Below are 27,593 nucleotides of genomic sequence, written 5' to 3'. Positions count from 1 at the left end.
ACAACATAAGAGCCTCATTGACTTTGCATTGGCATTGTTTTCATGTTGCCAGCCCAAAATTTTTACACATTTCTTACCCACCACCACTACCTATTTCCATGAGACCGGGCTGCAAGTTTACCTAGCTGCATTGTGTTGGACTTTGTAAATACGGAGGTCTCGTACATAATGTTAGTGAGACATTGTCTAGTGCTTATACTCGATCAAGTTTCTGTAAGAATACAGCCATTAGGGTGAGCAGATATGTTGCTGGAGGGAGGGCACAGGTTGGGGCAGTATCAGCTATTAGCTGCATGGTGCATTTAAGCCTTTTATTTGTTCCCTGTAATGAAAATGCAGCAAAGTTCTCATATTTGTATCATCATTTTAAATTGACATTTATTTGTTGTCCATCACAGAAATTAGCGTCGCCCTGCTTCCCTTGTCAAAAAGCCAATGTTAGTGTTCCATTGAAATTTGGATATTTGCAGATAATAAGCTCTGTGGCAAACAAAAAATTTTATGAATCACCCATTTTGTTCAGCAAGATAAGTGTTACAGATGAACACCTCTTTTATGATTTGTGAAGCGTAAATGCAATCGCCAGAAGTAAAAATTGGCCGTAGGTGTGAATGTGAGTGTGAATGGTTGTCTGTCTCTATGTGTCAGCTCGACCTGTCCAGGCTGTACCCTGCCTCCCACCCACTGTCTGCTGGGATGGGCTCCAGACCCCCCCCCCCCCCCCCCCGTAACCCCCAACAAGATAAGGGGTTATGGAAAATGCATGAATGAATTTTATGTTGTAGAACAAAAAGTCTCTTCAGCTTGTGTTAACCACAGACCTTGTGTCGGGCATCTCGCCAAAACACAGTGGCAGATCTTCCCAAAGGCAACACAGGCAGCAGGAATTCCCCCCCAAAAGGTTTTTATTTATTTATTGACATTCAAAAAATTTGAACGTTAGGTGTATGGGGAGGGAAAATGAAAAGAGAAAAGCCACACACTATTGCACATACTGTTCTTTTATTATTTATGTAATATTGTTGTTTGTTAGCTAAGTAGTTTGTCTGTGTTGTTTCGTCATCAGCTCTTGTTCTTGTTATTAATAAATACAATAAATATACAAGATACTAATAATAATTAGAAGAAGAAGAAGAAGATAAACTTAATTAATCCCCATATGGGAAATTCAGTTGTTTTCACTCTGTTGTCATATACACACAGGCCTGAGATACACACACACATGCACAAACAGGACCTATACATGCATTAATGGAGGGATGTCAGAGTGAGGAGGCTGCCTTGGACAGGCTCTCTGAGCAGCTGGGGGTTCTGTGCCTTGCTCAAGGGCACCTCAGCAGTGCCCTGGAGGCAAACTGGCACCTCTCCAGCCACCAGTCCACGCTCCATACTTGGTTCGTACGGGACTTGAGCTGGCGACGCACTGCTTCCCAATCCAAGTCCCTATGGACTGAGCTACTGCTGCCCGGATTAATAATAATAATAATAATAATAATAATAATGATAATAATAAAATGAAATGTAAATTCAAAATGGACAATTTTCTGTTGGGTTTAGGGTGTGGCTCCAAGAGACTTTTTTTTTTTAAGTCTAGGGATGTTTTATGTGTCTCCAAATTTTCGTACCTCTAGGTGACATGTACAGTAGGGGCTGCTTCGTTGAAATTTTATTGGGGGCGCTGTCGAGTTTTCACACCCCTGAAATATCAAATTTGTCACCATTTGTGATCAGCTTGCAAAGTTTCATGAGTTTTTTGAGCATGTTAAGGCCAGTGGTTTCCAACTGGTGGGTCACAGTCCAAAAGTGGGGTGCAGGACCATTCTGAATGGACTGCATGTGACTTGTGAACATGTCAAAGGACTGAGGAGAAATCTGGACCCTGTGGCTGGACCAGGTGGGAACCACTGGTGAAGGCCTTAAAATGTGATTAATTTGCTGTAATAATAATGATGATAATATTAATAAATGGAGCAAGTACAACAGGGTCCTTGCACAGCTTGGTGCTCAGGCCAGCCTAGCTTGGTGCCTAGGGCACCGGATGCGCTTGGTCTGGCACTGCCAAAAACATATTGACTTCCAGACAAGGGTACCAGGATTGCTAAAATGCTATTGCATATCCGGGCGATAGGACTCATTCGTGCACCACTCTATTACCAATGGGTATAAAATAACAAAACCAACGTGGGCACTATTAAACTTGTCTGGACACAGACTATTGATCCATAGAGGAAGCTTGAGTCCTTTTGAGGCATTAAACATTTCTATTTTTTTCCACTGTCAGCTGATATTTTATGAATAAATATATTAATGATTTAAAAGAAAATGTCTGGTGTCAACACAGGCTCTCTTATTTTTAGTTTTCAAATCTGTATCAATTTGTGCCAACATCAAAACAAAACATGTCAGCAAATTGAAGGACAGATGTTCTGCAGGACTGAGTGCGTGTGTGTGTGTGTGTGTGTGTGTGTGTGTGTGTGTGTGTGTAAGAGAGACGTGTAGGACATGAAGTGTGCTCAAAACCGGTTGCTTTTCTTTACAACCGTGTGCTTTGAGCCTCCTCTGTAGAAGATTTTGTGACCTTGTCGGTGATGGAGAGAGTCTGTGTGTATCCCAGCAGGCGTTCCTGTTGATTGGATAGGCCTGGCTGGCTGACTTGCTGGCCCAGAGTATCAATGCCCTTTATCTCGCCTCTCAGCCCTTACGCTTTCGACTTAGTGGCAATACAAGCACACAACAGCTTGCAATTGGTTTGTGGCTGAAGATTTGTACCGGCAAACAAGAGTGTCTGCATGAAATCGCACATGTAAAAAGCAAGTGTAGATACGTAGCCTAAAAATTATCCACAGTTAAGGCTCTGTGATGCAGTTGCTATGGCAACTATGATAGAAATAGACGTGTATCTGCAAGGGAATGAAATGTATTGAACTGTTGTTTAGAAACTGAGAGATTTTACTCTGGTGATTGACAGGTTAAGTGAGAGACTGCATACGGATGTGTGAGCTAACTGTTTGTGTTTGTGCAATTTAAGTCTGCATTATTTTGTGATTGTGCGAGTGTTGTCCTTGGACGTTGATGTGTGGCTTCTTTGTATGTCGTGGTGAATGTGTGTGTGTGTGTGTGTGAGCGCGTGCGTGCGTGACACACTGCAGTACATTAAAAGTGCAGCACCATGGATGGAGGGCATAGGGCACATCATTATGATGGTAGGAGAGTGTGAGTGGGTCTGCACTGCACTCACTGGCCCTGTGTGAGAGCAGATAAGCTCAGGCAGAGACAACACAATAAATTTAATGGGAAAAGAATTCTGTTTGTAGCACCTCCATTGTTGTTCCGGCCATGATGATGTTCTGAGCGTGTCGTGTCAAACATTAACCAACGGCTGGATATTATGGTAATGATTTAAGTGGCTTTTCTTTGTGGGGAAAAAACAATATAGCTGCATTGTGTGTAGAATGGGTCTGCGTTTCAGCGTTAGGAGACCACAATAAACTGAACATGCTTCATCCATAGCGCTGCAATCTTCCCCTAATGCAGGCGTACCTATTTGCTCACAAATTGTCTTTTATCTGTTATTGACTTATTCATTTCAGACATAACCTGCCATTCCACTCAGCCCTGTCTCCTCTCCATATTGCCTTTGTACCCTGGTGCCTTCATTAGGCTACCCTAATTCATTTTCACAGGAGATGAAATAAGAACAAAAGAGCTGTGATAAAGCCCTGAGCCCAGACATGCAAAAATTGCATTTGCAATATTACTATAATCTTAGATTTTATGGTAGAAATGGGTGAAAAGCAGTGGAATAGCAAGAGCTTCAGAGAGGGAGGGGAGTTGGAGGGATGTGATGGAGAGAGATGAGGGAGGGGGTGCAGGAATATGAGTGTGTATGCATTTTCAAGGCGGTCTTTCTGTTGCAAGAAAAAAAAACAGTAGTCTAACAGGAAAACGAATAGGTCGAGCTGCTGATGAAGGCATGCAAATGCAATTTACAGACGGAAACTGACGTTTGAGATCTTTATGTGCTAGTGGAGGCTTGTGAGATGGCAGTGTGTTTAATTTTAGTTGGAGATAGGTGGAATCACCTCAGCGGTGTGTGAAAGAGGGAGCGAGAGGCGAGGGAACAAGAGGGGAGGGGGCGGGGGTGTATGGACCTCACTGGCTACGGGACCTACAGGCACCCCGATTGTGCTCTGCTCTCATCATTTTTGGAGGTGAGGACAAAAGAAAAAAGGGGAAATCGGAAGAAAGGCCCGGGATCGGAGTGTCGTGACGGGCCCCCCGACTTCGCCGCCGCTGGTCGGGGTTGTCTGGACTCAAAAGGGTGAGGGGAAAGCGGCGGAGCAGTCGACTCGAGACTGGGGTTTCCTGCCACAGCAGCGGGATTGTCACAAAACAGCCTTTCACTCTTCGAGGGGCCTTGTATTGCTACGTTTTCAGGTATGCATTTAGAGTCTGTTAGCTAGCCTGGCGTTAGCTCTGTTTATTCAAGCAAAATGTCAGGCTGCGTGATGATAATTTTCTGATGCAGTACCCCACACCAGGTCTCTGCCAGCAGACGTTATTTATGCTAGCTAACCCATTTACTCTGAGCCCCAGTGAATTTGTGAGGGGGGAAACATCTGCACCTAATCACCTCTCTTTTGTAGCTAAACGCTGCTTGGCTGCCTCGTACCTTTAGCCTGCTAGAACTATCGTCTTCTGCTCCTTCTCAAATGCTTGTGTGTAATAATGCAATAAACGCAAATTAGCTGGCTTGCTATGATGCTAGCTGGTAGCTTAGCTAGCGTCCAGCATATGCGGCTACATATTTAATTTGCAGTATGTGAGGTGGCTAACGCTAACCTCACAGAGCTAAGAGAGGCAGCACTACAAAGCTAATTGTAATGCGTATACCTTGCTGTTGGCTAATGTGGCTACTGAGGCTATGGTACAAAAGCTTAGTGTTGTGTTGATGACAACGTGACACGACAAACCATCAGAATATAGCAGAGCTGGGATTTAGTCGTTATCTGCACAGAAAACATTGCGTATGCTCTTATCAATTAGGCAGCTGTGCAATTGATTGACTTGCTGACAGACTGCATTGAGCCAGTTTTTATTAATGCTGCACCGTTGTGTGTATTGTGAATGCTGCTGCCTGCTCGTGCACAGTGAGCTGCTGTGATTAATTAGTAATCAAGGTAGGGGCTAATAGACGGATGGAGATCAATAGTGTCCTTCTAAGTTTTCCAATTGTGCACTGCATCACCCACTGGCTCTGACCCTTTGGATGTGACACCTGAGCGTAGACCTCAGCCAGATTCACAAGGTATAACCAGTTTGTTTTGCAGCCCTCCTGGTCCTGTTTTTCTCCATTCAGCTGCTCGTCACTTTTCCTGTTTCGGAAAAAGCAAGACATTACACTGGTGAAGATAGTTTCACACTAATGATGAGATTGACAGACCTATAACACCACTTGCCCATACACTTACAGTTGTAATCATACACAGTGAGGGCTTGTTATTCCGTGTCTCAGTGTAAGTCGACACCACTATAACAGAAGTCGCCCCAAAGTTGTGTTAGGGCTATTAACCGTTTTACAGTGTATCAGAGGGAGACAATAGAGGCTTGTGTCACACATGGCAATTACGGGTACTGACCTCATAAAGATGGCGTCATGCCTTTTAATTATCACCCATAATCATTAAAGCCCATTAAAACAGGTTAAATACACTAACATTAACAGTCTTTAGTCTCATTTTAAAGAGGTGGGAGATGGACTGCTCCTGTCGCGGCTCCACGGGGTTGTTTGTTTACATGTGAGGTAGCGTTTGTGACCTTGTCTGTGTTACTTTGTTGCCTTAATTGCATGCTGCTGCTCACAGACTTTTTTCTCCAGCAGCTCTGTTTGTTATCAGTCAGAAGAGTCGGCTCAGGCGTGTGTTGTTAAGGCTCCAACCACAGTAAAGGCAGTGCATATTAAAATAGAAGTGTTTATATGAGCCTTTTTAAGATGATTGGATGGTGTAATGTTAACATTAGAGGTGGTTTGGTGAATATATTTGTGTTGGATCTGTGAGATTTTAGGGGTGAAAATTAGTTGACTTATTGGAGATGCTGATGCAATCTGTAATATATGATCCCAGATCAGCACCTCTTTTCAATAAACAGCCTCAATAATTTGGAGATAAGATTATCTAAATTGGAGAATGCCAAAACAAAGGCTAAAAACAAATTTCATTAAATTTGATTGTAGTTGCACTGATAAATATGCCGTAATACCTATTTAATTTCATTAACCAAGCAGTAACACAAGGTATAGTAAATAAATAGTACCTTTTCATTTGTGCTTGCTAACTTTTTTTGATTCATCTTTTGTATTTGCAGAGTTGTGAAGGCCAGCAGCTTCTGGAAAATGAACTTATCTGCATGGAAATACTGAAGAGAGAACAGGAGCTTGAATTGACTGAACTTGAAGTGGAATAAATGGATTACCCTCCTTTTGGAAAATTGTTGCCATGGAACTAGGTAGAATTAAATGATGGTTGGCAGAAAGAAACAAAGGTAAGACAGCTACATGCTGAAGATACAGGAGAGCACCAAGAAGAATCTGAACACAGAATCGAGGAGAGAACAGTTACTAAATAGGGACCAAAGACTTCTACAGTCCGAATGAATGCATGCTGTAGCAAAAAAAAAAAAAGAAAACAGTATTTGAAAGGGAATGACCAAGAAAAAGAACATCTCAAAAAGTATTACACTCTGCATCCAAGAGCTGATGAGAATATCAATGGAGTGTTTGCCTCTGGGAGTGTTTAGTGAGGGTCTGTTTTCAGACCTCTTGATCCGAGTTACTGCAGCTTCGGTCTCACACAGGTGTGAGTCAGGTCCTGGCAAACATATTGAGGAACTGAAGGATTGTTATGACAGAAAACATTCTCAATGGTTTTATTGAGGTTTTTTTTTTTTTTTTTTTTTTTTTGTTTTTGCACAAGATGCTCTTGGACCACAACACAGTTTAATCCTAACATAGCTCTGTTTGCTTGAGCTGTTATTATAGCGGAGCGTGTACATGTAAAGACATTTGAGGTTAAACATCTCACATGGTGGCGCGTCAGACGTCCGTGATATCATTGCCTGCTCAGTGCCAAACTGCTTCAGCTTCATGGGAATGACTGCACTGTTTTAGTCTTGTATTTTTCTGCAGTAGAAACCTGCTTCTCCTTTTATTTTCTTTTTCTTTTTTCTTTAAATTCCATTTTGAGGACCCAGCTGTAAACTGAACTTTTTTCCAAAAAAAAGAAAAGAAAGTGAAAACAACCACACCGCCATCAGATTGAAGACTTTTACCATTTGGCCTTTTCATATATTGATAAAATCATTGTCTGTTCGAACTCCCTACCCACTTTCTACTACAAAAAAGTTATTATAACATCTGCGGTATATGTATTCCTCAGCTTGAACTCTTTGGTTTTTCAAAGCATTTCCTTGTTTTACTGCCAGGCCATAGACTCTCTCTTTGTCATTTATGGTTACTGCCGTAAGCCTTCCAGTTTCTGATCAGAAGCATTCCCTGGTATAGTCACTGACAGATATTTCCGTTTTTAATCCAAACTTGGAAAAACAATGCAGAATTTTTCAAACAGCCCGGCTCCCCCTTCTCTCCCCCCGGGGTTCAGTGGAAGGGGTGGAGGGGGAACTCCATATCCCCCTCAGCCAGCAGATCCCCAGATCTCCCCAAGGATGACGGATGATTACGCAGGGATGCAACAGCAGAGCCTGCACAGAGGCCACCACCACCCCAGTCAAGCCAGCCACATGCTTGCTTACAGTGCTAGAAACAGAGGGGCTGTTGAGGCAGCGCCAACACAGGGTAACATTCACAGCGCCAGCGCTAACAACCCTTACAGGAAGGAGGCCATGGATTATTATTTTTCAATGGGTGGAAAGGACAGGCACAGAAGAGGGGGCATGGCTTACGGGGCAGGATTTGGGTACCCTAATATCGATGGACATATACCTCACCAGTACCGACATGCTGGATCTGGCTCTGCACCGTCGTCTGGCCTGATGTCACCATATCCAGTAGACTATGGCTCCAGTGCTGGTTCAGGTGGAGGTGCTGGTGCTGGAGCGTTCTCTCCTTCTCATCAGTATAATATGAGTCAGAACGCTGCAATGCAGTCAGTGCCGGGATCCCAGATGCAGCACCGCCAGCTTGGACAAACCTTCCCAGCTGTCCACCATGCACAGCAGCATAGAAGCTATCCGCACTCTGGGCACAGAATGACCCCTCAGTACCCACACTACTCCCCACAGGGTGGAGCATCCACAGGGTCATCAGGAATGTACAGCCCCCCTCCACAGAGATATCTCGATGGGGCTGCTAGCACGGGGTTCGATCCCAAAGTCAACAGTTCTCCCAGCGTCAACTCCAGTTCAAACTCAGTCTCCAGTTCAGTTGCTGCTAACAATGTGGGGCCAATGGAGAATGTTCAACAGAGTTACCATGCTTCAAATTATCCCGGATATTCCCCACAGACACTTTCACTTCACAAGCAAGCCACACTACAGCACCGCAACTCGCAGCACAATTTAGGGGTAGGTTATGACAACTCTATCAAGATGCAGCACCAGGGCCCGTCTCCAGGCTCTGTATATGCTAAACATCATCAAGCCTCCAATCCCAGTATACCTCAAGCAGCATCTCAAGAAATAGCCAAATCCCCAATGCACCCCAATGCTCAACAAACCCAAATTAACCAAAACTTCAGCCCAATTTCCAACCCTTCACCAGCTGCGTCTGCAGTGCATTCCCCTAGTTGTAGCTCGTCTCCTTCCCCTTTGATGGGTGTCTCCGAGGTACACGGAAACCCCTCAGGTCATGGTCCTTCACACCCTCCTACATCAAACCCCCGTAGCAGCCATGGTCAAGGTAGATTACTGCAGACCATGCCACAGTTGAGTCCCACACCCAATTCAAACAGCAGCATCAGTAGTTGTGGTAGCAGTGGCAGTCATAAAGCTCACAACATGAGTGCAGTTGGAGGGAGTAGTCTTCCTCCAACAGGCCGCAACAAAGTAGGTCTAGGCACAGGAATCGCATCTCGAGAGGAAGGCTCCTCTATTTATTCATCCTCTTCCCTTGACAAAATGCAAGATGCTGGCCTGAATAGTCTTAATGCCTTGAGCTCACAAGTAGCCAATTTACCAAACACAGTTCAGCATATGCTCCTCACCGACTCAGTGCTTTCACAGAAGAAGGGGAAAGATGCGGGGCAGATGCAACAGGCAACACATGGTGTGCCACCATCGCAACCAAGGAGTCGAAATGCAAGTGCAGCCTCAAGCACTAGCACGGTTAAAGATGGAAGTGCGCTGGGGATCGGGGATGGCGCCAACTTAGATGCTGGTGCTGATGAAGACTCCTCATTGATGTCAGTTGGAGGCTCATCCGGGACCAAGGTGGAGCGCGAGGAGCAGTATTCTGAGGGGGAACATGGGAGAATGAGGCAGATGAGTGGTGCAAGCAGTGGATCTGAACCAACTGGCTATCATCCTCCCTCTCAGAGTCAAACTCAGACTGGGCAAGCATCAGCTGTTAAAACAGTCATATCTGATTCACCGTTAAAAGAACCGATTGTTTCCGAAACAAAAGCAAACGAAGCTCATGTTCCCTCTTCATCATCATCATCTCCATCCTTTGGATGTCAGTCATCAGAGACTGGCCCAACTTCACATTCAACACCTCCAGTTTCTTCATCCCCTTCCTCCACCTCCTCCAGTATTCCTCCTCCACAGCCAAATTGTGTCTCAGAGCCTGGTCTGACATATAATGACCACAGAGGTGGCCATAGGAGGACAACAGAAATAAAAAATGAAGTCATCAAAAATGAAAGTGAAGGCACAGTTGACAAAACAGAGAAAGGCAGTGGCCAAATGCAGCGAGATGGCGAAGCCAATTCACAAAATTGTCAGGACAAAGAAAACAGGTTGCACACTGCATCCAGATTACACAATAATGAGAGGGAAGAAAAGCACACATCTGAGGAACAGCAGAGTGCCAGCAGTGTCGGTGTGATTGTTTCAGCTCGGTCTGAGGGAAGTCACGCTGAAAAAAGCAAGCATCCCCAAGACAACTGTATAGAAGATAAACACTCTTTCTTAAGAGAACCGAGCAACCACAATGGGGACGAAGGTGTAGATCTGAGTATATATTCCTCTCTTCACCAGAAATCAAATTTTGGACGGCCTCAAAATCCTCCCCAGTCCGGACCACATAAATATGGCTACCCAGAATCAACATATGGCTCAGATTTGTCAATGAAAAACAGAGGGAGAGCCGGCCAAGGGGGTGTAATGGAAACAAATTCCAGATACTTGGGGTACCAGCAGTCACAAACCAGTTATGGCTCTGTGCATCCAAAAGATGCTGGTTCTGTAGCAGAGGCTTTGGTAAAGAGAGGGCAAGGAGCAGGGGCTAAAGGTCATGAGGATAACTCACAAATGCAGCAATTTCCAAGCCTTTTACAAGAAGTTCTTCAAGGTTACAATTTAGATAGACGTTACGGCAGACCAGAGCAGGCATTTCCTGCCCATCTCCAGGTTCAACAGCAGTTTCAAACCAGACACCCATATGGCATGAGTGAAAGTATGAGGATGCAAAGTGGAGGGACTGAGGCCTCTGCTCATTTTGGACAAATGGGGAGCTCTGGAAAGACCCCACATTCAAGCCAGAGGCATGGAAGTGAGCCTGATTTTACCCCAGATGCTCAGGCCTCAGTGAAGTCAGAAGTGTCAAGTACTAAGATAATGCAAAATGCTGAAAAACCTGAAGTGGGTGTGTCCCAGAGCCATTTACAGCAGGCTACAGAGTCTCAGCTACCCCCAACGAAACATATAAACTTAGCTGACTATTCTCTACCACAGAGAAAAGCATTATCTAATGTGCCCGCTCCATCCTCTGCTGTGCAGGAGCTCCTTTTGCAAGAGCCAGAGCCGCTAACAGGCAGCATTGGTCAAACTGAGTCTCAAAAATCATCAGGCTCCATATTAGCCCCATCAGAGCGGCGCTCTGTCATCTGTGATGTGTCGCCAAACCGACGCAGCACACCAGAGAGGGATAGGGAAAGTGACAGAGAGAGGGAGCGGGAGAAAAGTCAGAGTGGAGCCTCTGTGATTCAACAGCCATTTTCCTCTCTAGCAGCAGCCAGTGATCTGAGTAAAAAGGATATTGGAGAGAAACAAGTGGTGAAAATGGAATCGGCATCAAAAGAGGCTGGCCCAGACGCAGCAAATTTACAAACTGATCATCATGGCAGTGGTGGAGCTAATGAGGCTGATATTGAGTATCGTTCCAAGTCTGTTCATTCATCTGTTGTCATGAATGCTGACCCCTATAGGCGAGGTAATGTTGACATTACGCCCCTGCCTTCACATCCTTTGAGTACTAACCCTTTATCTTCACCTTCAAGGCATCAGTCCTATCTCCATGGTGTTGATTTGTCAGCTGGAAGTGGCAGCAGTTTTCCTGGATATCGATTTGGTGATGCAAGAGAAGGGAATGTGATGCCACGCAGTAACCCCCATTTTCCCTCCCACCATCCATTCCACAATTTATCCCCCCAGACTCAATCCACAAATAAGCTTCAAATGTATCCTCACCCTCGTGCCCCGCCTCATCACCCCCATGACATGAATGACTGGGTGAAAGCAATGAACAGGCCATCAAAGGAAATGATGATGCAGCCCGGTTCTTCTCCAGGAAGACACAAGGTCAGCCAATCAGAGCAGAGACAGAGGATGGTCTCACAAACTGACATACCCAGCGAACAGCACCCAATCAAACCTTCCCTCCATCATCAAAGTGCTTTCTTTGATTTGAAAATGTGGGAGTCGTCACACTCTGGAAGAGAAGGTGCTAGAATTATAGAGGGAGACTCCTTCTTCAGAACACAGCCGCCTCCTCCCCCACCTCCTCCTCTCCCTCCTGCCCCCGTAGCTTCACATGTCCCCGTTCCTCCACAAATGACTCATGGCCAAAATGCTGCTGAACCTGAGGTCTCCAGAGGAGCCATAGAGGAAGTCAAACACCCCGTCCCACTTCCTCCACCTAGCTCCACTAAGCCTTCTGCTGACATGAACTCCATTCAGCCACAGGTGCAGCGTCAGACTAAAGCTGGGGGTTCTGGAGACACAAATCCGCTAATATTGCGAAGGAGAGTTCGTTCTTTTATCTCTCCCATTCCCGCCAAAAGGCAACTCCAAGATGCGCCTCAGCCGAGGGCTGCCACAAATTCACATCACTCCCCTGGGGCTCAGTCAGAGTCGAGCCATCACAATGAAGATGACTCATCCAGTTCTGATATCCCATGTCCCAGGCTCTCTTCCCCTCTGCCCGGAGAGAACACCTATTTACAACCTCTGTCTCCATCGAGTGGTAATACCAAGGCTTTGCCTCCCAGGAAAGGACGAGGTTTGAAACTAGAGGCAATAGTGCAGAAAATCACGCCAAATATTAAAAAGCCAGCAGGCCATGTTGATGATGAGTCAAATCATTATCCGGGCTTCTCTCACTCAGAAATACCACCGTTTAATGATTCACAGGACCAAGACTTGGCACATTTCCCTAGGGTCGCAGGAGGGGATGATAGTTACATGGATGAAAGTCACTCATTAAACGACATGATTCCCTTCAGAGGAGTTGATGAGACAGGGCCTCTGCCTCCCTCTGCCTACCCATGTGACCCTCATCAGACTTCCCAAACTCTAAAACAAGACTTTGACTTTGGATTAGGAGCTGCTGTGGCCTCTGCATCTGGTGACAAGGAGGATTTTGCTTTGCTTGGACCTTTACCCCCTCCTCCGCCTCTGCCTCGCCCGGTCCAGGGCTCTCCACCTCCATCCTCATCTGCCCTGTCAGACATTCAGCATTTCACCAACACTTACCAGCAGCTTGAGACAAGAAGAGGAGAGCAGTCTGCTGCTAACCTTCTTCGACAGAAACTTCAAGAATCTGGCATGGGATTTGATGATTATCCTGGCAGTGACTACTATGGAGCCACCCCACCCCACCATAGTCAGGCTCAAGGACACATGCTAAATAGGCAACATCAGATGTCCTCTGGTCGGTCCAGTTTGTCGCCACAAGATTCTAAGCCACCAGAGAGTCTGGTGCCTAAAGGCTATTTCCCATCTGGCAAGAAGAAGGGCAGGCCTGTAGGGAGCGTGAATAAACAAAAACGGGCCCAGAACCAAGCCCAAACACAAGGGCAGAGCCAGCCTCAAGCCCAGGCTCAGAGCACAACTCAGAGTGCTCCTCCAGCCCCACCCACTCCAACTATAGCTGCTGCCACAACCCCTCCGTTGGTGCAGACCGCCAGCAGCACACCACCCCCTGCTGCACCCCCTCTGACAGACAATAAAAGCACTCCCCCGCTGACCCCACCTATTTTAACCCAGGTAGTGAAAGTGGATGTTGAGAGTGAGGACACACAGCCAGAGATCGAGGTCAAACCTGTGCGAAGGAGACGCAGAGGTGTGAAAGATGAAAATGAGCCCCTAGAAGCCAGAGGACGACAGAGGAGGAGAAGGAGGGGAGCAGCACCAACGGCGCCACCAGTGGCCAAAGACGACCCAGATACACCTTTAGGTGCAGGAGGGAGCCCTGGCACAAATAAAGTATTCATGGACCCAAATAGAAAGGGCCCGTTTGTTCCACACATACATGTGGAGAACAAAATACCAGAGATCGGGGCAGTGTGCACCATTGTAAATGCTGAGGAGGAGAAGATGAAAGGAGAGCGGAGTGCAGTCGGAGGGAAAGCAGGCGGGAGTGGAATTGATTCTCTCCTGACCTCAGCTCTTTCCTCCCAGTTATCTAGGAGAGACAGAGAATCAGAGAAAAGGGAGACAGACGAGGTGGAAACTACACTTCAGTCAGGAAAAGCACTTCCTTCATCTGGCTATGTTGTTTCAGGCCCCGTGATTACAGAGACCAATCACTCTGGCCGCCTGCTCTGCTGCCTCTGTCAGAAATGGGCAAATTATAAACACCTTGGAGATCTCTATGGACCTTTCTATCCAGCTGAATATGCTGCAAAGCTCCCCAAGAACCAGCCCCAGGTCCGACAATGCCAGCCGACCACAGGCACAAACAAAACAGGACCAAATGCAGACATAAGCTCAAATGCTTTGAACACCATCCAAGACTCACAAACACAAGATGCTCAGTTTACAAAGCCCCCAACTGAGAGTGAGTATGCCATCAGCTTAGATTCAAACCCAATATCTCTCACCACTTCAGTCAGACCTGCCCCCACGGCCGATAGAGAGGAAATGATGATGCACATGACTGGCAAGTTCAGTAACACTGCCTCCTCTTCCTCCTCCTCTTCGTCCTCTTCATACACCAGTAAAACAAAATCTCTAACCTGGGACATGAATCTAGATATCCGGCCTATCCCCGAGCTGAAGAGAGAGCCAGACCTTGAGATCGACCAGCAACAGCCGCAAATCCAGCAACAGCTGCAGCAGCCAACAGATGAAGCTCAACAACGACCTCAACACAGAAAGCTGACCTCACACCCCCGCTTTAAAAGGAGGCACAAATCTAGTGAGGAATCCCCCAGAATGGTGCCATCCAACAGTAAGGCGTCGCTGCCCTTCCAGCCCCCTCCGCCCGCCTTGGATTCCCTGGGACCCTTGGCACAACTCGCCCAGCTGCCTCAGATGCCCATGGACCCAGAGGAGCTGTGGGTCCACGAAGGATGTATAGTGTGGACCAGTGGAGTGTATCTTGTCAATGGCAGACTGTATGGCCTGCAGGAGGCACTAGATGGCACCAGAGAAACAGTGAGTGTCACTTGTATCTGTTTGACCTGTTTTTATTTTGGGATATTTCAGATTTATTTCTGATGTTGACTGTAACTGTTTGAAAAACATAACAAATGCTGTACACTATATTAATTTCTTCTTTGCCATTCTGTCTGTCTCTGCTCAGTGCTGCTCATACTGTGAGATGGTGGGCTCAACCCTGGGCTGCTACAGTAAAGGCTGTACACTCCGCTACCACTACCTGTGTGCTATTGAAGCAGGTGAGTGGACGCATTACTCACAAGCACACTGTAAAAAGCAAGATAAAACAAAATCTGGGTCCTAGAATTTAAAATTCTGTAATTTTGCATTTCAAAACAATTTTGAAGTCCACATTAACAAGGTGAAGCAATTCTTACCAGGGTTTTGACTGGAAATCAAATGAATGCAGAGAAATTTACTTTATGATCTTGACATATAGATTTATTTCTTTCAAATCAGTGCTGCACTGCTACAACAGTGTGGTTGAAGAGACAAAATACCAGCATGCAATTAATTAACTCTGAGACCCACATACTGGACCATTTGTCTTTTTTGGGGAGGGACAGGGGATCTTTTTGCAGGTCAGCAGTGTATGCCACAAAGAAGTGGTACATATCACCTGAAAGCTGGAAACCAGAAGATTAATTTGAGATGCAGCTCAGTTTTTCTAGTCATAAATCTGTAATCAACAGTGCATAGTTTGTGCCCAGAAGTGTATGGGATTAACATAAAATGAACATGTTTGTAAAGGGGAGACTCATGGGTACCCACAGAACCATTTTCATTCAAATATGTTGAGGTGAGAGGTCAAGGGACCTCTGTGAAAATGGCCATGCTGTTTTTCTCTCGGAGCGTTATTTAGCCGCCTTCATAAGAAGCTAGATCACTGGGTAGTACCTTTTTTCTTCTGTGAAAAAAAGTTTCACATATTGACCTAGCGGGTGCTTTTTTTTTACCGGTATGTCAAGTGTAAGGACATTCTTGTAAAGCCACAATGGATGGTTTTGTTAGTATTTGAGCAAGAGGCTCTAACATACCATCCGCCTTAGAAAATACCATTGAAAATTTTCAGAGAATTCTTGGTAGTTCAGCTCATATTCATACAATAGACACAGAAGGGGTCCCTGCTACATCTCTCTTTCAGCAAAGTGTCCTTGGACTGAAAAATGTTAAAGATCCCTGATGTAAAATACAGCTTCCCAGTGATAGATGTTTGTGCCCGTTTAAAACATAAATGTTGTTTTTCACTGTAAGAGCTCTGTAATGCAATATCTCTACCATCTATTCTCTGTCTCTCTTCAGATTGCTCTCTGAATGAAGATAACTTCTCTCTGCGGTGTCCGAAGCACAAGGTAAAGAAGGAGAGGTTGGTCTTAGTTTTTTGTGATTCAGTGAAAATCCTTTCTTTTTCATTTGCCACTCTAGTTCCTCACTGCACAATCACTGCTCTTTCATCGATTCTTTCAATCTCTGTCTCTAACCCCCGACAATTTTCCCGCTGTCTGTCTGTCTCTCTCTTTTTCACTCAGTTTACCCAGAGCATCCGGCCAGCCAAGTCAGTGTACCTGGAGCAGTCAGAGAGAGGCTGAGAGAAATGCAGAAGAAGAAGAGACGCAGGAGTCTGGGAGCTGTAAGTTCAGACTCTGCTGTATTTGTTTGTATTTGCAGCATGTGTCATAGAACATTCTGGGTAGCCTCATAAACACCTTATTTGCTCATAGAATTGTTGAGTGGTGCAGAAGGACAAAAATCATTTGCCCCATCCATAAATATAATTATTAATATTGGATGCACCCATTTATTGGCCAAACATCAGCATCAGCCAATATTCGCCTCGTTGACTGATTGGCAAATAAGATGACATTCACTGACGACATTGGCTGATGCTTTGCTGTTGTGTGTAGTTTTACGCAGGCTACAAAGCAGGGTTGAGACTAACAGCATCCCAGGGACAATAGAAAACGTGTTTTAAACAAACACAGGTCTTCCCTTGACTGTACTGTGAACTCTCGATCGACACGTCAGAGGATGCTCCCTGTTGTTTACCTAATAATTCTATATTCTCAACAACAAATCCGTGTTTAAATCATCAGGAGGAGAGCTAGTTAACGTTAGCTGCCAGCAGCTGGTGGCTAGAACTAACTGCTGGCAGACAATGCATTGAGTTACATTACGATGCCTTCAAATGTGATTTTGTAAAATGTCATTTTTGGTGGCAAACTTGGATGAATACAGCTGTTTGAGGGATAAAATAGATATTAGGGAGGGAATGATGATATATATACATATATATATATATATATATATATATATATATATATATATATATATATATATATATATATACACACACACACACACACATATAAACAACAGCATCTGTGAGCGATTAAGTAGTGGACAGTTTTCTTTCTGCTACTGCGGCTGAGGACAAACCCCAGCCCCCCACGCCCCCAGAAGCACCGGATATATTATATATGATATAAAGGATCTGGTTATGACAAATAATAAAATAGACGTTGATTGCTTGCTAACTCTTGATTTTCCTGCCCCTCTCCCTGCTACTCTCCTGGAGTTTAAATTCCTCTGATTTTACAGCTTCACATGATGAAATTTTAAAATTTGCCCATTCATTAAAATTATCACAAATAGCCAAGTGTCACTGCTGTTTGGTTGTTTGTTTTTTTTTTAAATGAAGTAGGCCCACTTATTTGTCAGTTGTGTCTAAACAGAGAGTGAGAGATACATACACACACAAGTAGAGAGACAGACAGAGAAATGAAAAGAATTATCTTTGTGTGATTAGATAAGGGCATGATGATGTAATGTATACAAAATTAATGGAAATAAATTCATATATTATGTTAAAGGTCACACATATTAGTTGTTTATCACATGTAGTAGACCATTTCTGTGGTGGCAGGTAATGCCAGAGCTTTCCATCAGGCATCACCACAGGTATATTCTAGACCTGCTGGAAACACTGGTAATTGTGCTCTGCAGCCAGCTCCCCAGTACAAAACCCACCTCACCACCCAACAGGTTTAATCACCACAAATACATTTTCATCTGGCAAACATCATTTGGTAGAAGCCCGGTTTCTCATTAATGGACCTTCAGTGAATGGGCGTTAATTTGTTGCCTCGGGGCTGTTTACACCTTTTCTATTCAGACAATTTAATTTCACATAGCAATATAATAGCTGCTCTACTCTTTGTTGGCTGGTCCTTGGAAAAAAAAAAATCCTGCTCTCACTCTCTTCCTCGCACCACCTCAGTGGCTGTGCCGCTGCCTGTCACTCCCTTTCACTACCTCCCCCTCACTTTCAGTCCAGTCTGTCCTCATGGAAACTAAAGACACACCGAATCTCTCCTATTCTTTCTCTTTGAGTGAGATAACAGCAGAATGTGGACGATATGTTGCCTGATACCAGACAGCTGTCAACTCGTTATACCCCGTTTCCATCTTCATTCTGACATTGCGTCCACTCCAACAGATTTTTGTAGGAGGAAGGAGGATTCAATTTTCCCTATCCAGTCACCAGAGACCAACCTGTCTGCCTCAATCTAACGCCATTTTAAGTCCACACTACTGCATAGTGATGCCAACATACCTGTTTTGCCAGGGCTTTAAGAGTAGAGTGGAGCAAAATAAAAACAAGCTACAATGTCAGGTGATATTGAGAAGACATTTCGATTCAGAACAGCCTAAGTAGCAGCGTCTATCTTATCCATAAAATGTATATAAAGATGGATGACGCGTCTCCACTTCCTCCCACTGTACAAAATCAAGCCAGAATTTCCCCGATACAGCTGCTGCGATTTTGTGTTGATGTCATTTGGCGCAGAGTCTGCACAGTAGCGACCTCTGTTGGCTCTGTGGCCTGTCCGACCAATCAAGAGCACACCAATTGGCGCACACAGCCATCAGTCATGATGTCAGACCCCCATTTTATAGCATCAGATAACTCCAGCAAACTTACCGGGAACATGATCACTTGAACTTAAATCTGCTTGGTAAGAACTGCCTGAAATGACAGAAACCATCTTTGATTTTTAAGTTCGACCCATGTACCATCCGCTGACACGGAGGAACTGGGGTCGATGACCTATTCTGCAGCGAGCCACCAGGGGTACAAACATACCACGTTCCGTTTTTGCATCGACTCTGCATGCTGTGTGACGGAATGCAACTCATGTCCATCAATAATTGTCTCACATTTCTTTATTTGACCTCCGCTGTCCACTGTCACCACAATCAAGCTTGCTCTATCTAACCGCTGCTTGGCGCGATTATCAGTGGCACTTGTTAGATGCTACAGAGGAGAATTTCACACTTACTGCAAAGAGAGTCTGCAAGAATGTGGCAGCACAATGCTGAAGCAGATCGGTGCAGCGGAAGTTTCGTTGAAAGTAAATTTACTCAGTTAGGGAATGAGGAGAGATTGAGATAAACATTAGCACAATGAGCTGCAGGTAGGCTGCTCGACAAATAGGCAGTGGTGGAGGAAGTCTTCAGATTCTTTACTGCTCTAGGGGCAGGCTACTAATAACACCACACTGTGAAAACACTCCAGTAAAAGTCCTGAATTTAGAATAATAATTAAGTAAAAGTAGCCTCTAATTATGTACGTTTTATCAGCAAAATGCAGTCACCTTGAGTACTGAGTGTAAAAGTACTCACCGTACAGCGAAATGGTCTCTATTAGTGTTTTCCTTTTCTATCTGATCTTATTGGTTTAATATTACAGCTGCATTAATGTGTATGTGTCATTTTACTACTGTAGATGAACTCCTTTATATACTAATGGGTAGTTTAGTCCACAGCACTGGATCATATTCTATAAGATCACCATATGTTTGCAGCGTGGCTGTCCTGTGAGAGCCACGAATCTCTTAAAAATTTGACCAGTGTTTTTCAAACGTTTTGTGCCCAAGTCACACCAAAGGGCGAGCCAAAATCTCAAGGCACACCTGTATTTATATCTGTGCACAACAGCTTCTATAACGTGTGTTATCACTCTTACCAAGAAAAAATAAGACGGGTAACTTTCGTGATACTGTCTACTGACTCTTTCGTTGGTAGGTTGTGTTCGCTGGTGCTTTGTTGTAATTTGCTCCGTACAATAAAGTGACCCATTGTCCCACCCAGCTTTCTCCTTTTAAATGCTATCATCCCTCACACTGGCTGCCAGTCAGGGCTTCTGATGTGTCACACACTTATGATTCCTGACAAATAGGTTCCCCGTGAAGGTTGTTCAATTTAGATTAAATCACATTTTTTAGCCAAAGTTCGCCTCTTTATCAGGAAATGTGTGCGCACAATGTACTGATACAGTTGATTAAAAATTCATTCATAACTTTTTGTAAAGGCCCAGTTGAATATTGGAGTAATAATATGTGGTTATTACAGAACCCCACAGCACACCTGGATTGGCATCACTGCACACCATTTGAGAACCACTGAGTTTGACAAACAGCCTGTTTTCAGCTGTGTGACGACGCATTTTCCAGCTGAGTTTATTTAGCAACACATGCGGGAACACTTTATCCTGCAGTTTATCACAAACATGCAACATCAACACATCTGGAGATACATGGCTTACACTGGACAGGAAGGGGATGAAAAGCTGGAATCTGAAAAGCAACTAAAGCTGTCAGACTAATGAAGTGCAGTTAAAAGTATAGTATTCACAAGGGCTGGGCGACGTGGACAAAAATTCATATCTCCGTATTTACAGGCTAACTGGTGATACATCAACATCAGAGAGAGAGGCCGAGGGAGGGAAGGAGTGACAGACTCTGTCTGCGTTATATACATCTTGTATATGAAACGTCTGTTTTGTCGCTGCATTTTTTTAACACATCTGTTGCCTGCATCCAGGCGCTGTCTCAGTGTCACACAATAGACTACAACTACCAAGAAGATCAGACGCGCTATGATCCACCTCACACATAAACTAGTAAACAAACGCTCACCTGACACAATCAAGCAGCTCTGTCTCCCACACATGCGGCGCAGCACTGTACCGCACGTGTGCCGTGGTAATTTCGTCTCACAGACTGATGTAGCGTAGCACGTGCAACACATAGACCGATGTCACACTGTAGGCTAATGAACAGACAGATGTGCGTTGGTATGCCTTTTGTAATGCACCTTGACCCTATATTGATATAAATGGTGTTGTCTAAATTTAGATCTTGCTTGAAAATATACTGATGTATCGTACATAGTCGCTACATGACCCAGCTCTAATATTCACCTCTGAAATTTAGTAGATTTGAACTGAGAAACTGCAGTTTTGTGCATATATTTCTTCCCCAAGCAATCACATAGCTGTAGATGCCTGATCTGAGTGAAGTTGGACTAGTTACAGCTGTTAGATAGTAAGAGAACATCTGATTGTCTACGTATGGGTCCAATCCCAAAGACTCCTCACAGAGGTCGTCTCCTTTAAAGAAATTGTGTTATGTGTGAAAGCAGTAATGCGTGGGTCCTTAACAATGCTAACGTCGATTTGTTTGTGTTCCTTCTCCCAGGTCAGTTTGGACAATAGAAGACTAAGACACGAGACTTTGTGAAGCAGCCCCAAATGTGAAAGGACAGGACTGGCATCTGTGACAGTGAACAACAAAAGGGAATGTACAATTTCTCAACAGGAATCAGCATTATTTACATTTAAGACAATGGAAAAAAAGAAACCTTTTTTTTTTTCTAAGAGAATTGTTGCTCTTTACTTAAAAGCAGAAAAAGAAAAAAAAACAAGGACATGCAACATAGAGGAACGGAGCTTGAAGTGAAACAAAAAAAGAAAAACTACAAAGATCGAAGCGGAATAAAATGAGACGTCAAGACTGACAGAGGAACTAAAGGAACTTTTCTGTGGAGAACAAAAGAAACAAACTTCCTCTCTAGGCTTACTTTGATTTTCCTCAGACACCCTCAATGTGTAAAACTCTTGTTTATCATCATCTGTATTATCATTTACCTGTTGTTTTTTTAGGTGTTCTTTTGCTTTGAAGAGACATATTGGGAGCAAGTTGGGTGATAAACCCAAAGAAGAAAACGAGAGAATTCTGTATCCTCTCACAAGTAGTATTTTATCTTACGATATTAGGATGACCACAATTATTATTTTAGTCCTCATTATTATTTTGTATCCTCATCAGTATTTACTCATGAAAATGAAATGGATGTATCTCACTTTATATTCAGTCAACACATGAATTGGATTTATTTTTTTCTCATTCCTGGAGAGGGAGGAGCCAGAGTGATGTTGTCTGGAATGTCAGGGTCGAGTTTGCCACAAAGACATTATTGCCTTGGAGAACGGACATCTGTTGCCTTTCAAAAGTCACGTGTATGACTGAGGAGTGTGTGTGTGTTGGTGTGTGTGTGTGTGCGCGAGAGAGTGAGAAACTGAAAAAAATGCCGATATCTGGGTCTTTGATTCCATTTTTGGTCCTTTTGAAAAGTGTTCTTATTTTTCATCACTGGGGTTTTTACGGTACAGATAGTATTCATGAAAAATCTGATGGACTCAATCTTATTTTTCAAGTACAAATGTTCGTAATGTGCAAAGAGAAGGACAGAGCCTTGTAAGAGGAGGAGGTAACACTATGGACTAATGCGTGTCCGCCATCTTTAACTGACAGGAAAATGATGAACAGGATACTGAAGAGTTTTCATCGGTGTGGAACTGTGTGCTGGGTGCACAAGTGCTATGTTCTGCATAGGAAGTTACGTTTGACTGACGGGTGTCAGTGCCTCGCACAGTGATGAAAACATTTTTGGAACTGGAAAACTTTGGAGAAGGTGTCATATAAGTGGCTGTGATTGGCCAACCGTACTGGCCGATGTGGAGTAAGCCTTACCAAGTACTTCTGAATGGTTTCATTCTTTAGTGACACAGCAGCGATTTGATCGGGAGATGCAAAATACATTCAAAAGAAGCATTGCCATAAAATTTAAAAGTGAGTCGTACATGGTGTTGTCTTTATCATTTTTTATTGTTATTCTTGTAAAAAAAAAAAAAAAAAAGTCAAACTGAGAAGAAGACAGTTACACTATCAAAACCATGCTGTATTAGAAACCTGTCAATATGTATATGAATTATGAATACACTTAAAAATGCTTCAAGTATGCTCCTCTTCTTATTTCTTCAACTTATTTTTGTCACTTTGGTTGTTCTGATAAAAAAACACCTGCTTGAGTTACTTCCTGCATTTTTCTGCCCTAATTTCTTTCCCACTTTTAGCGAACTCTGCCTTCCCCTTTTTTTTTTTGCACATATATTCTCAATCATCTCTCCGTAGTACATGTGCACACAAGCTATCTCTGTCTCTATTTCTGTCTCCCCCCCTCATTTCCCCCCACTTCTTCCTGCCTTTTCAGTTTGAGGCGAGTGCATAACCCCATTCCTCCAGACTGCCTTTAGAAGACGAGTTGTGAACGCGCTCTCTTGAGTCGAGAAACTGTTGTACCAGGTCAATTCTGAATAGAGAACCAAAGTGTCTGATTTAGGCAAAAGTTCAAACATTTGGTAAAAGGCAGTGGTTATGAAAGATGACATTTTAAAAATTTTAAACATAGTTACATTTATACGACCAGATATAAGTGTGTGGATTGGCTCAGGTTTTCCTTTGTCACAAATGAAACTGCTGTTGGCTCCATTATGAACCAAGATTTAATATGTTCTGTTGTAATGGCTTCACCCAGGGGTGCTTCTGCAGTTGTAATGTTCCTGCAGGTCAGGTGATTAAAGTGAAGAAACCTTCCATAACTTAGATCAAATTAAATTTACAATTTGAATTTTCTTTTAAATTGAAATGGCTAGCTAGGGAAAAGTAATGGCTAAGTTAAACTGATGAAATAGCTTAAAATAATGGACATAGAATTGAAATCTTACTAGAAGTAAATGATAAACAATTGAACTCTCTTGCTAAAGGTAATGGATAAACAATTGAAATATGGTAGTTATCTTAAAGTAATGGGTCAACAATTGAAATAGCTTGTAAAAAGTAGCCTAATGGATGAATGGTACAATAGCTAAATCTATTAGATCAGTGGTGACATTTCCAAAGTTAAACCGTTGAAATAGCTAAAATTATAAAGCTGAATGGTAAGCTAGCAAAAAAAAATGGATAGCTATTGTTGATTTATATAGCCAAGAGTAATTTCTAAATGGTAGAATACCTGAAAGTAAAACCATTTACAGAAAAAAGATGAATAATTGAACTATTTTGCTAAAGGTAATGGATAAACAGTTGCAATAGTTAGCTTACAGTGATAGCAAAACAATTGACATAGTTTGCTAAACGTAATGGATAAACAACTGAAACAGGGTACTTATCTAAAAGTAATGGTTAAACAATTGACATAGCACTCTAAACATAATTGATAAACCTAATGGATAAATGGTGCTGTATCTATAACTATTGGGAAAATGGGAAAATTCCCAAAAGTAAATAGTTGAAATAGTTTACTAAAAATACTTTTAAAAAAGGGTTGAAATAGCTAAAAGTATAAAATTAAATGGTAAAAATAATAAGCTATCAAAAATAATGGATAGCTAACGTTAGCTATTGTTGAATTACATAGCCAAAAGTAGTGGCTAAATGGTGGAATACCTGAAAGTAAAACAATTTGTAGATTACTAAAAATGATAAATAATTGAACTCTTTTGTTAAAGGTAATGGATAACAGTTGAAATGGTTAGCTTAAAGTGATGGATAAAATAGCTTGCTAAAAGTAATGGGTAAATAATTGAAATAGCTTGTGAAAAGTAGCCTAATGGATAAATGGTGTGGGAGCTAAAACTGTTGAAAAATGGAAAAATTCCCAAAACTAAACACTTGAAATGGTTACCTTAATGATGGAAAAATTGTTGAAATAGCTAAAAGCATGCTAGCTAACGTTAGCTATTGTTGAATCATATAGCCAAAAGTAATGGCTAAATGGTGGAATAGAGTGCTGAAGTCACACCCCTTCCGGTGAAGCTCATAGGACCTTAGATCGGAAAAAATATGAATGGCAGTGAATGAGGAGAGAAATATTATCTTTTGGTCCCCTTTGAGTTGTGACATGAAATCCAAATATGTCGTTAATGAATTTAAAACATAAATTTTAAGGTCAAGAAAGTCATACTTTGTGGTAAAACTGTTGAGATATAAGCTTTTGAAAAAAACATAATTAGAAAAACTACACAGGAGGCGGTCGCATATGTGACATCATAGCTTTCACTTGCTTCCTGCAGCTTGGAGTGACTGCAACCTGGCACAAAACACACAGACATCTTCAATCATAAATCGATTAATCATAAAACAGTGGAATTTCAGCAGGGAGGCCAAGCTGCAGGAAGCGAGCGAAAGCTATGACGTCACATACGCGACCTCCTCCTGTGTACTCTTGAGTCTTTCTAATTAAAAAGATTATATCTCAACAGTTTTACCACAAAGTATGACTTTCTTGACCTTAAAATTTATGTTTTAAATTCATTAACGACATTTGGATTTCATATCGCAACTCAAAGGGGACCAAAAGATAATATTTATCTCCTCATTCACTGCCATTCATATTTTTTCTGATCTAAGGTCCCATGAGCTCGGAAGGGCCGTGACTTCGGCACTCTATACCTGAAAGTAAAACCATTTATAGATTGCTAAAAACGATGAATAATTTAACTCTCCTGTTAAAGGTAATGGATAAACAGTTGAAATAGTTAACTTACAGTGATAGCTCAACAATTGACATAGCTTGATAAAAGTAATGGAAAACAGTTGAAATGGTTAGCTTAGAATGATAGCTAAAGTAGCTTGCTAAAAGTAATGGGTCAACAATTGAAATAGCTTGTGAAAAGTAGCCTAATGGATAAATGGTGCACTAGCTAAATGGTGGAATTCCTAAAAGTACACTAAGTAAGTAAATACAATTTATATATTACTAAAAATGATGAATAATTTAACTATTTTGCTAAAGGTAATGGATAAACAGTTGAATAGCTTACAGTGATGGCAAAACAATTGACATAGCTTGCTAAAAGTAATGAATAACAGTTGAAATGGTTAGCTCAAAGTGTTGGATAAAGATATATTACTATAAGTAATGGACAATTAGAATAGCTTGCCAAAGGTAATGGATTAACAGTTGAAATAGCTTGTGAAAAGTAGCCTAATGGTTAAATGGTGCATTACCCTAATTTTTGGGGAAAGTGGTGAAATACCCACAAGTAAACAATTGAATTAGTTACCTAAATGATGGGAAAACAGTCGAAATAGCTAACAGTATAAAGTTAACTGTAAAAATAGTGAGCTAATGTTAGCTATTGTTGAATTATATAGCCAAAAGTAATGGCTAAATGGTGGAATACCTAAAAAGTAAAACCATTTATAGATTGCTAAAAATGACAAATAATTGAACTCTTTTGCTAAAGGTAATGGTTGAACGGGTTGGCATTGGTTCAACAGCCCATTGGTTCGACATTCCATTAGTCCGACTGTCCGCGGTGCTGAACAGCTCGCGGCAGGCGTATGGTGCCCCGCGACCAGCTTGAGGCGGAGCAGACCCACGGCTTGTGTGTTTTCACTTTCTTTTTCATTTTAACCCACACCATGATCTTTCCTAACCCTAACCAAGTGGTTTTTGTGCCTAAACCTAACCAGATCTTAGCCACAGGGCATCATGATGATTTCGGAACGGACTTCGGAACAATGAGTTTAATATGGTCGGAACAATGGGATGTCGAACCAATGGGCTGTCAAACCAATGGGCAGTTCCCTGGTTGAACAGTTGACATATGCTAGTTATCTTAAAGTAATGGATAAGCAATTTAAGTAGCTTGTGAAAAGTAAGTAGTGCAGTAGCTAAAACCATTGGGAAAATGCTAAAATTCCCCACAGTAAACAGTTGAAATAGTTACCTAAACAATGGAAAAACAGTCGAAATAGCAAAAAGCATAAAACTAGAAAATAATGGATAGCTAACGGTAGCTATTTTTGTATAATATAGCTAAAAGGAATGGCTAAATGGTGGAATAGGCTACCTGAAAGTAAAACCATTTATAGATTGCTAAAAAATAATGGAAAAAAATGAAATAGCTTAAAGTATAAAGATAAATGGTAAAAATAGTAAGCTGTCAACAATAATGGAAAGCTAACGTTAGCTATTGTTGAATTTTATGGCCAAAAGTAATGGCTAAATGGATTGCTTTAAAAAAAAAATTATGGATAAAGTATTGAAATAGCTTTAAGTATAAATGGTTGACATATCTACAAGTAATCGATAAACACTTTTTAAAATACAAAACAGCAGAATTATAGTGTAAAAGGTTGAACGTTAGCTAAAAGTAGGCTAATGGATAAATGATGAAATAGATTGTTGAACAACAGTTTAAATAGTGAGCTAAAAGTAAACTCAAAACTCAAACCAACCTAACAATCTTTGTGGAAAAAAATATTTTAAGATTATACAGTTTAATATAATTAACAGTGTTAAGCAGCATCCCTGTTTAGGATATTTAAAAGTGATACATTATTCTCTGGCAGCAGCACAAAACCATTGCAGTGAAGTTATTGCGGTTGACTAGCCTCCCCTCAGAGCCCCCTCATGTGAAATCACCACCTCTCAGAGTCAAATAGTTGTCACTGAAAATTGGTGTACACATATGGTGTTGCAAAGCAATATTGCCCAAGTAATCGTGTGTATCTGACATATTTATTCACCAGTTCAAGGTCATGTTGATTTTCACATCAACACAGTGA

General features: G+C 42.5%; 1 protein-coding gene across 2 annotated transcripts; it reads left to right on the top strand.

Annotated features, from left to right (window-relative positions):
• Nucleotides 1-3,845: 3,845 nt before the first annotated feature.
• On the top strand, nucleotides 3,846-22,977 carry tcf20 (transcription factor 20). 2 transcript variants are annotated; one of them, XM_033644509.2, is made up of 6 exons: nucleotides 3,846-4,437; nucleotides 6,367-14,832; nucleotides 14,981-15,074; nucleotides 16,138-16,187; nucleotides 16,365-16,465; nucleotides 21,375-22,977. In XM_033644509.2, exons 2-5 carry the CDS (start codon nucleotides 7,606-7,608, stop codon nucleotides 16,422-16,424), a joined length of 7,431 nt encoding a protein of 2,476 aa, XP_033500400.2. In that variant the 5' UTR covers nucleotides 3,846-4,437; nucleotides 6,367-7,605; the 3' UTR covers nucleotides 16,425-16,465; nucleotides 21,375-22,977. The 2 variants fall into 2 exon arrangements, with proteins under 2 accessions (XP_033500400.2, XP_033500399.2); XM_033644508.2 differs by having other exon boundaries at nucleotides 16,138-16,201.
• Nucleotides 22,978-27,593: the final 4,616 nt, after the last annotated feature.

Source organism: Epinephelus lanceolatus, chromosome 18 (assembly GCF_041903045.1).
Source record: "Epinephelus lanceolatus isolate andai-2023 chromosome 18, ASM4190304v1, whole genome shotgun sequence".
In the NCBI taxonomy this organism is placed as follows: Eukaryota; Metazoa; Chordata; class Actinopteri; order Perciformes; family Serranidae; genus Epinephelus; species Epinephelus lanceolatus.
This window is presented reverse-complemented; position numbering and strand designations above follow the sequence as displayed.

Bases quoted from the DNA above. Each gene is read 5' to 3' on its own strand.
- tcf20 (XM_033644508.2), top strand. From the start codon at position 7,606: ATGCAGAATTTTTCAAACAGCCCGGCTCCCCCTTCTCTCCCCCCGGGG. The intron at 14,833-14,980 runs GTGAGTGTCACT...GTCTCTGCTCAG, and splicing joins TAGATGGCACCAGAGAAACA to TGCTGCTCATACTGTGAGAT. The intron at 15,075-16,137 runs GTGAGTGGACGC...GTCTCTCTTCAG, and splicing joins CCTGTGTGCTATTGAAGCAG to ATTGCTCTCTGAATGAAGAT.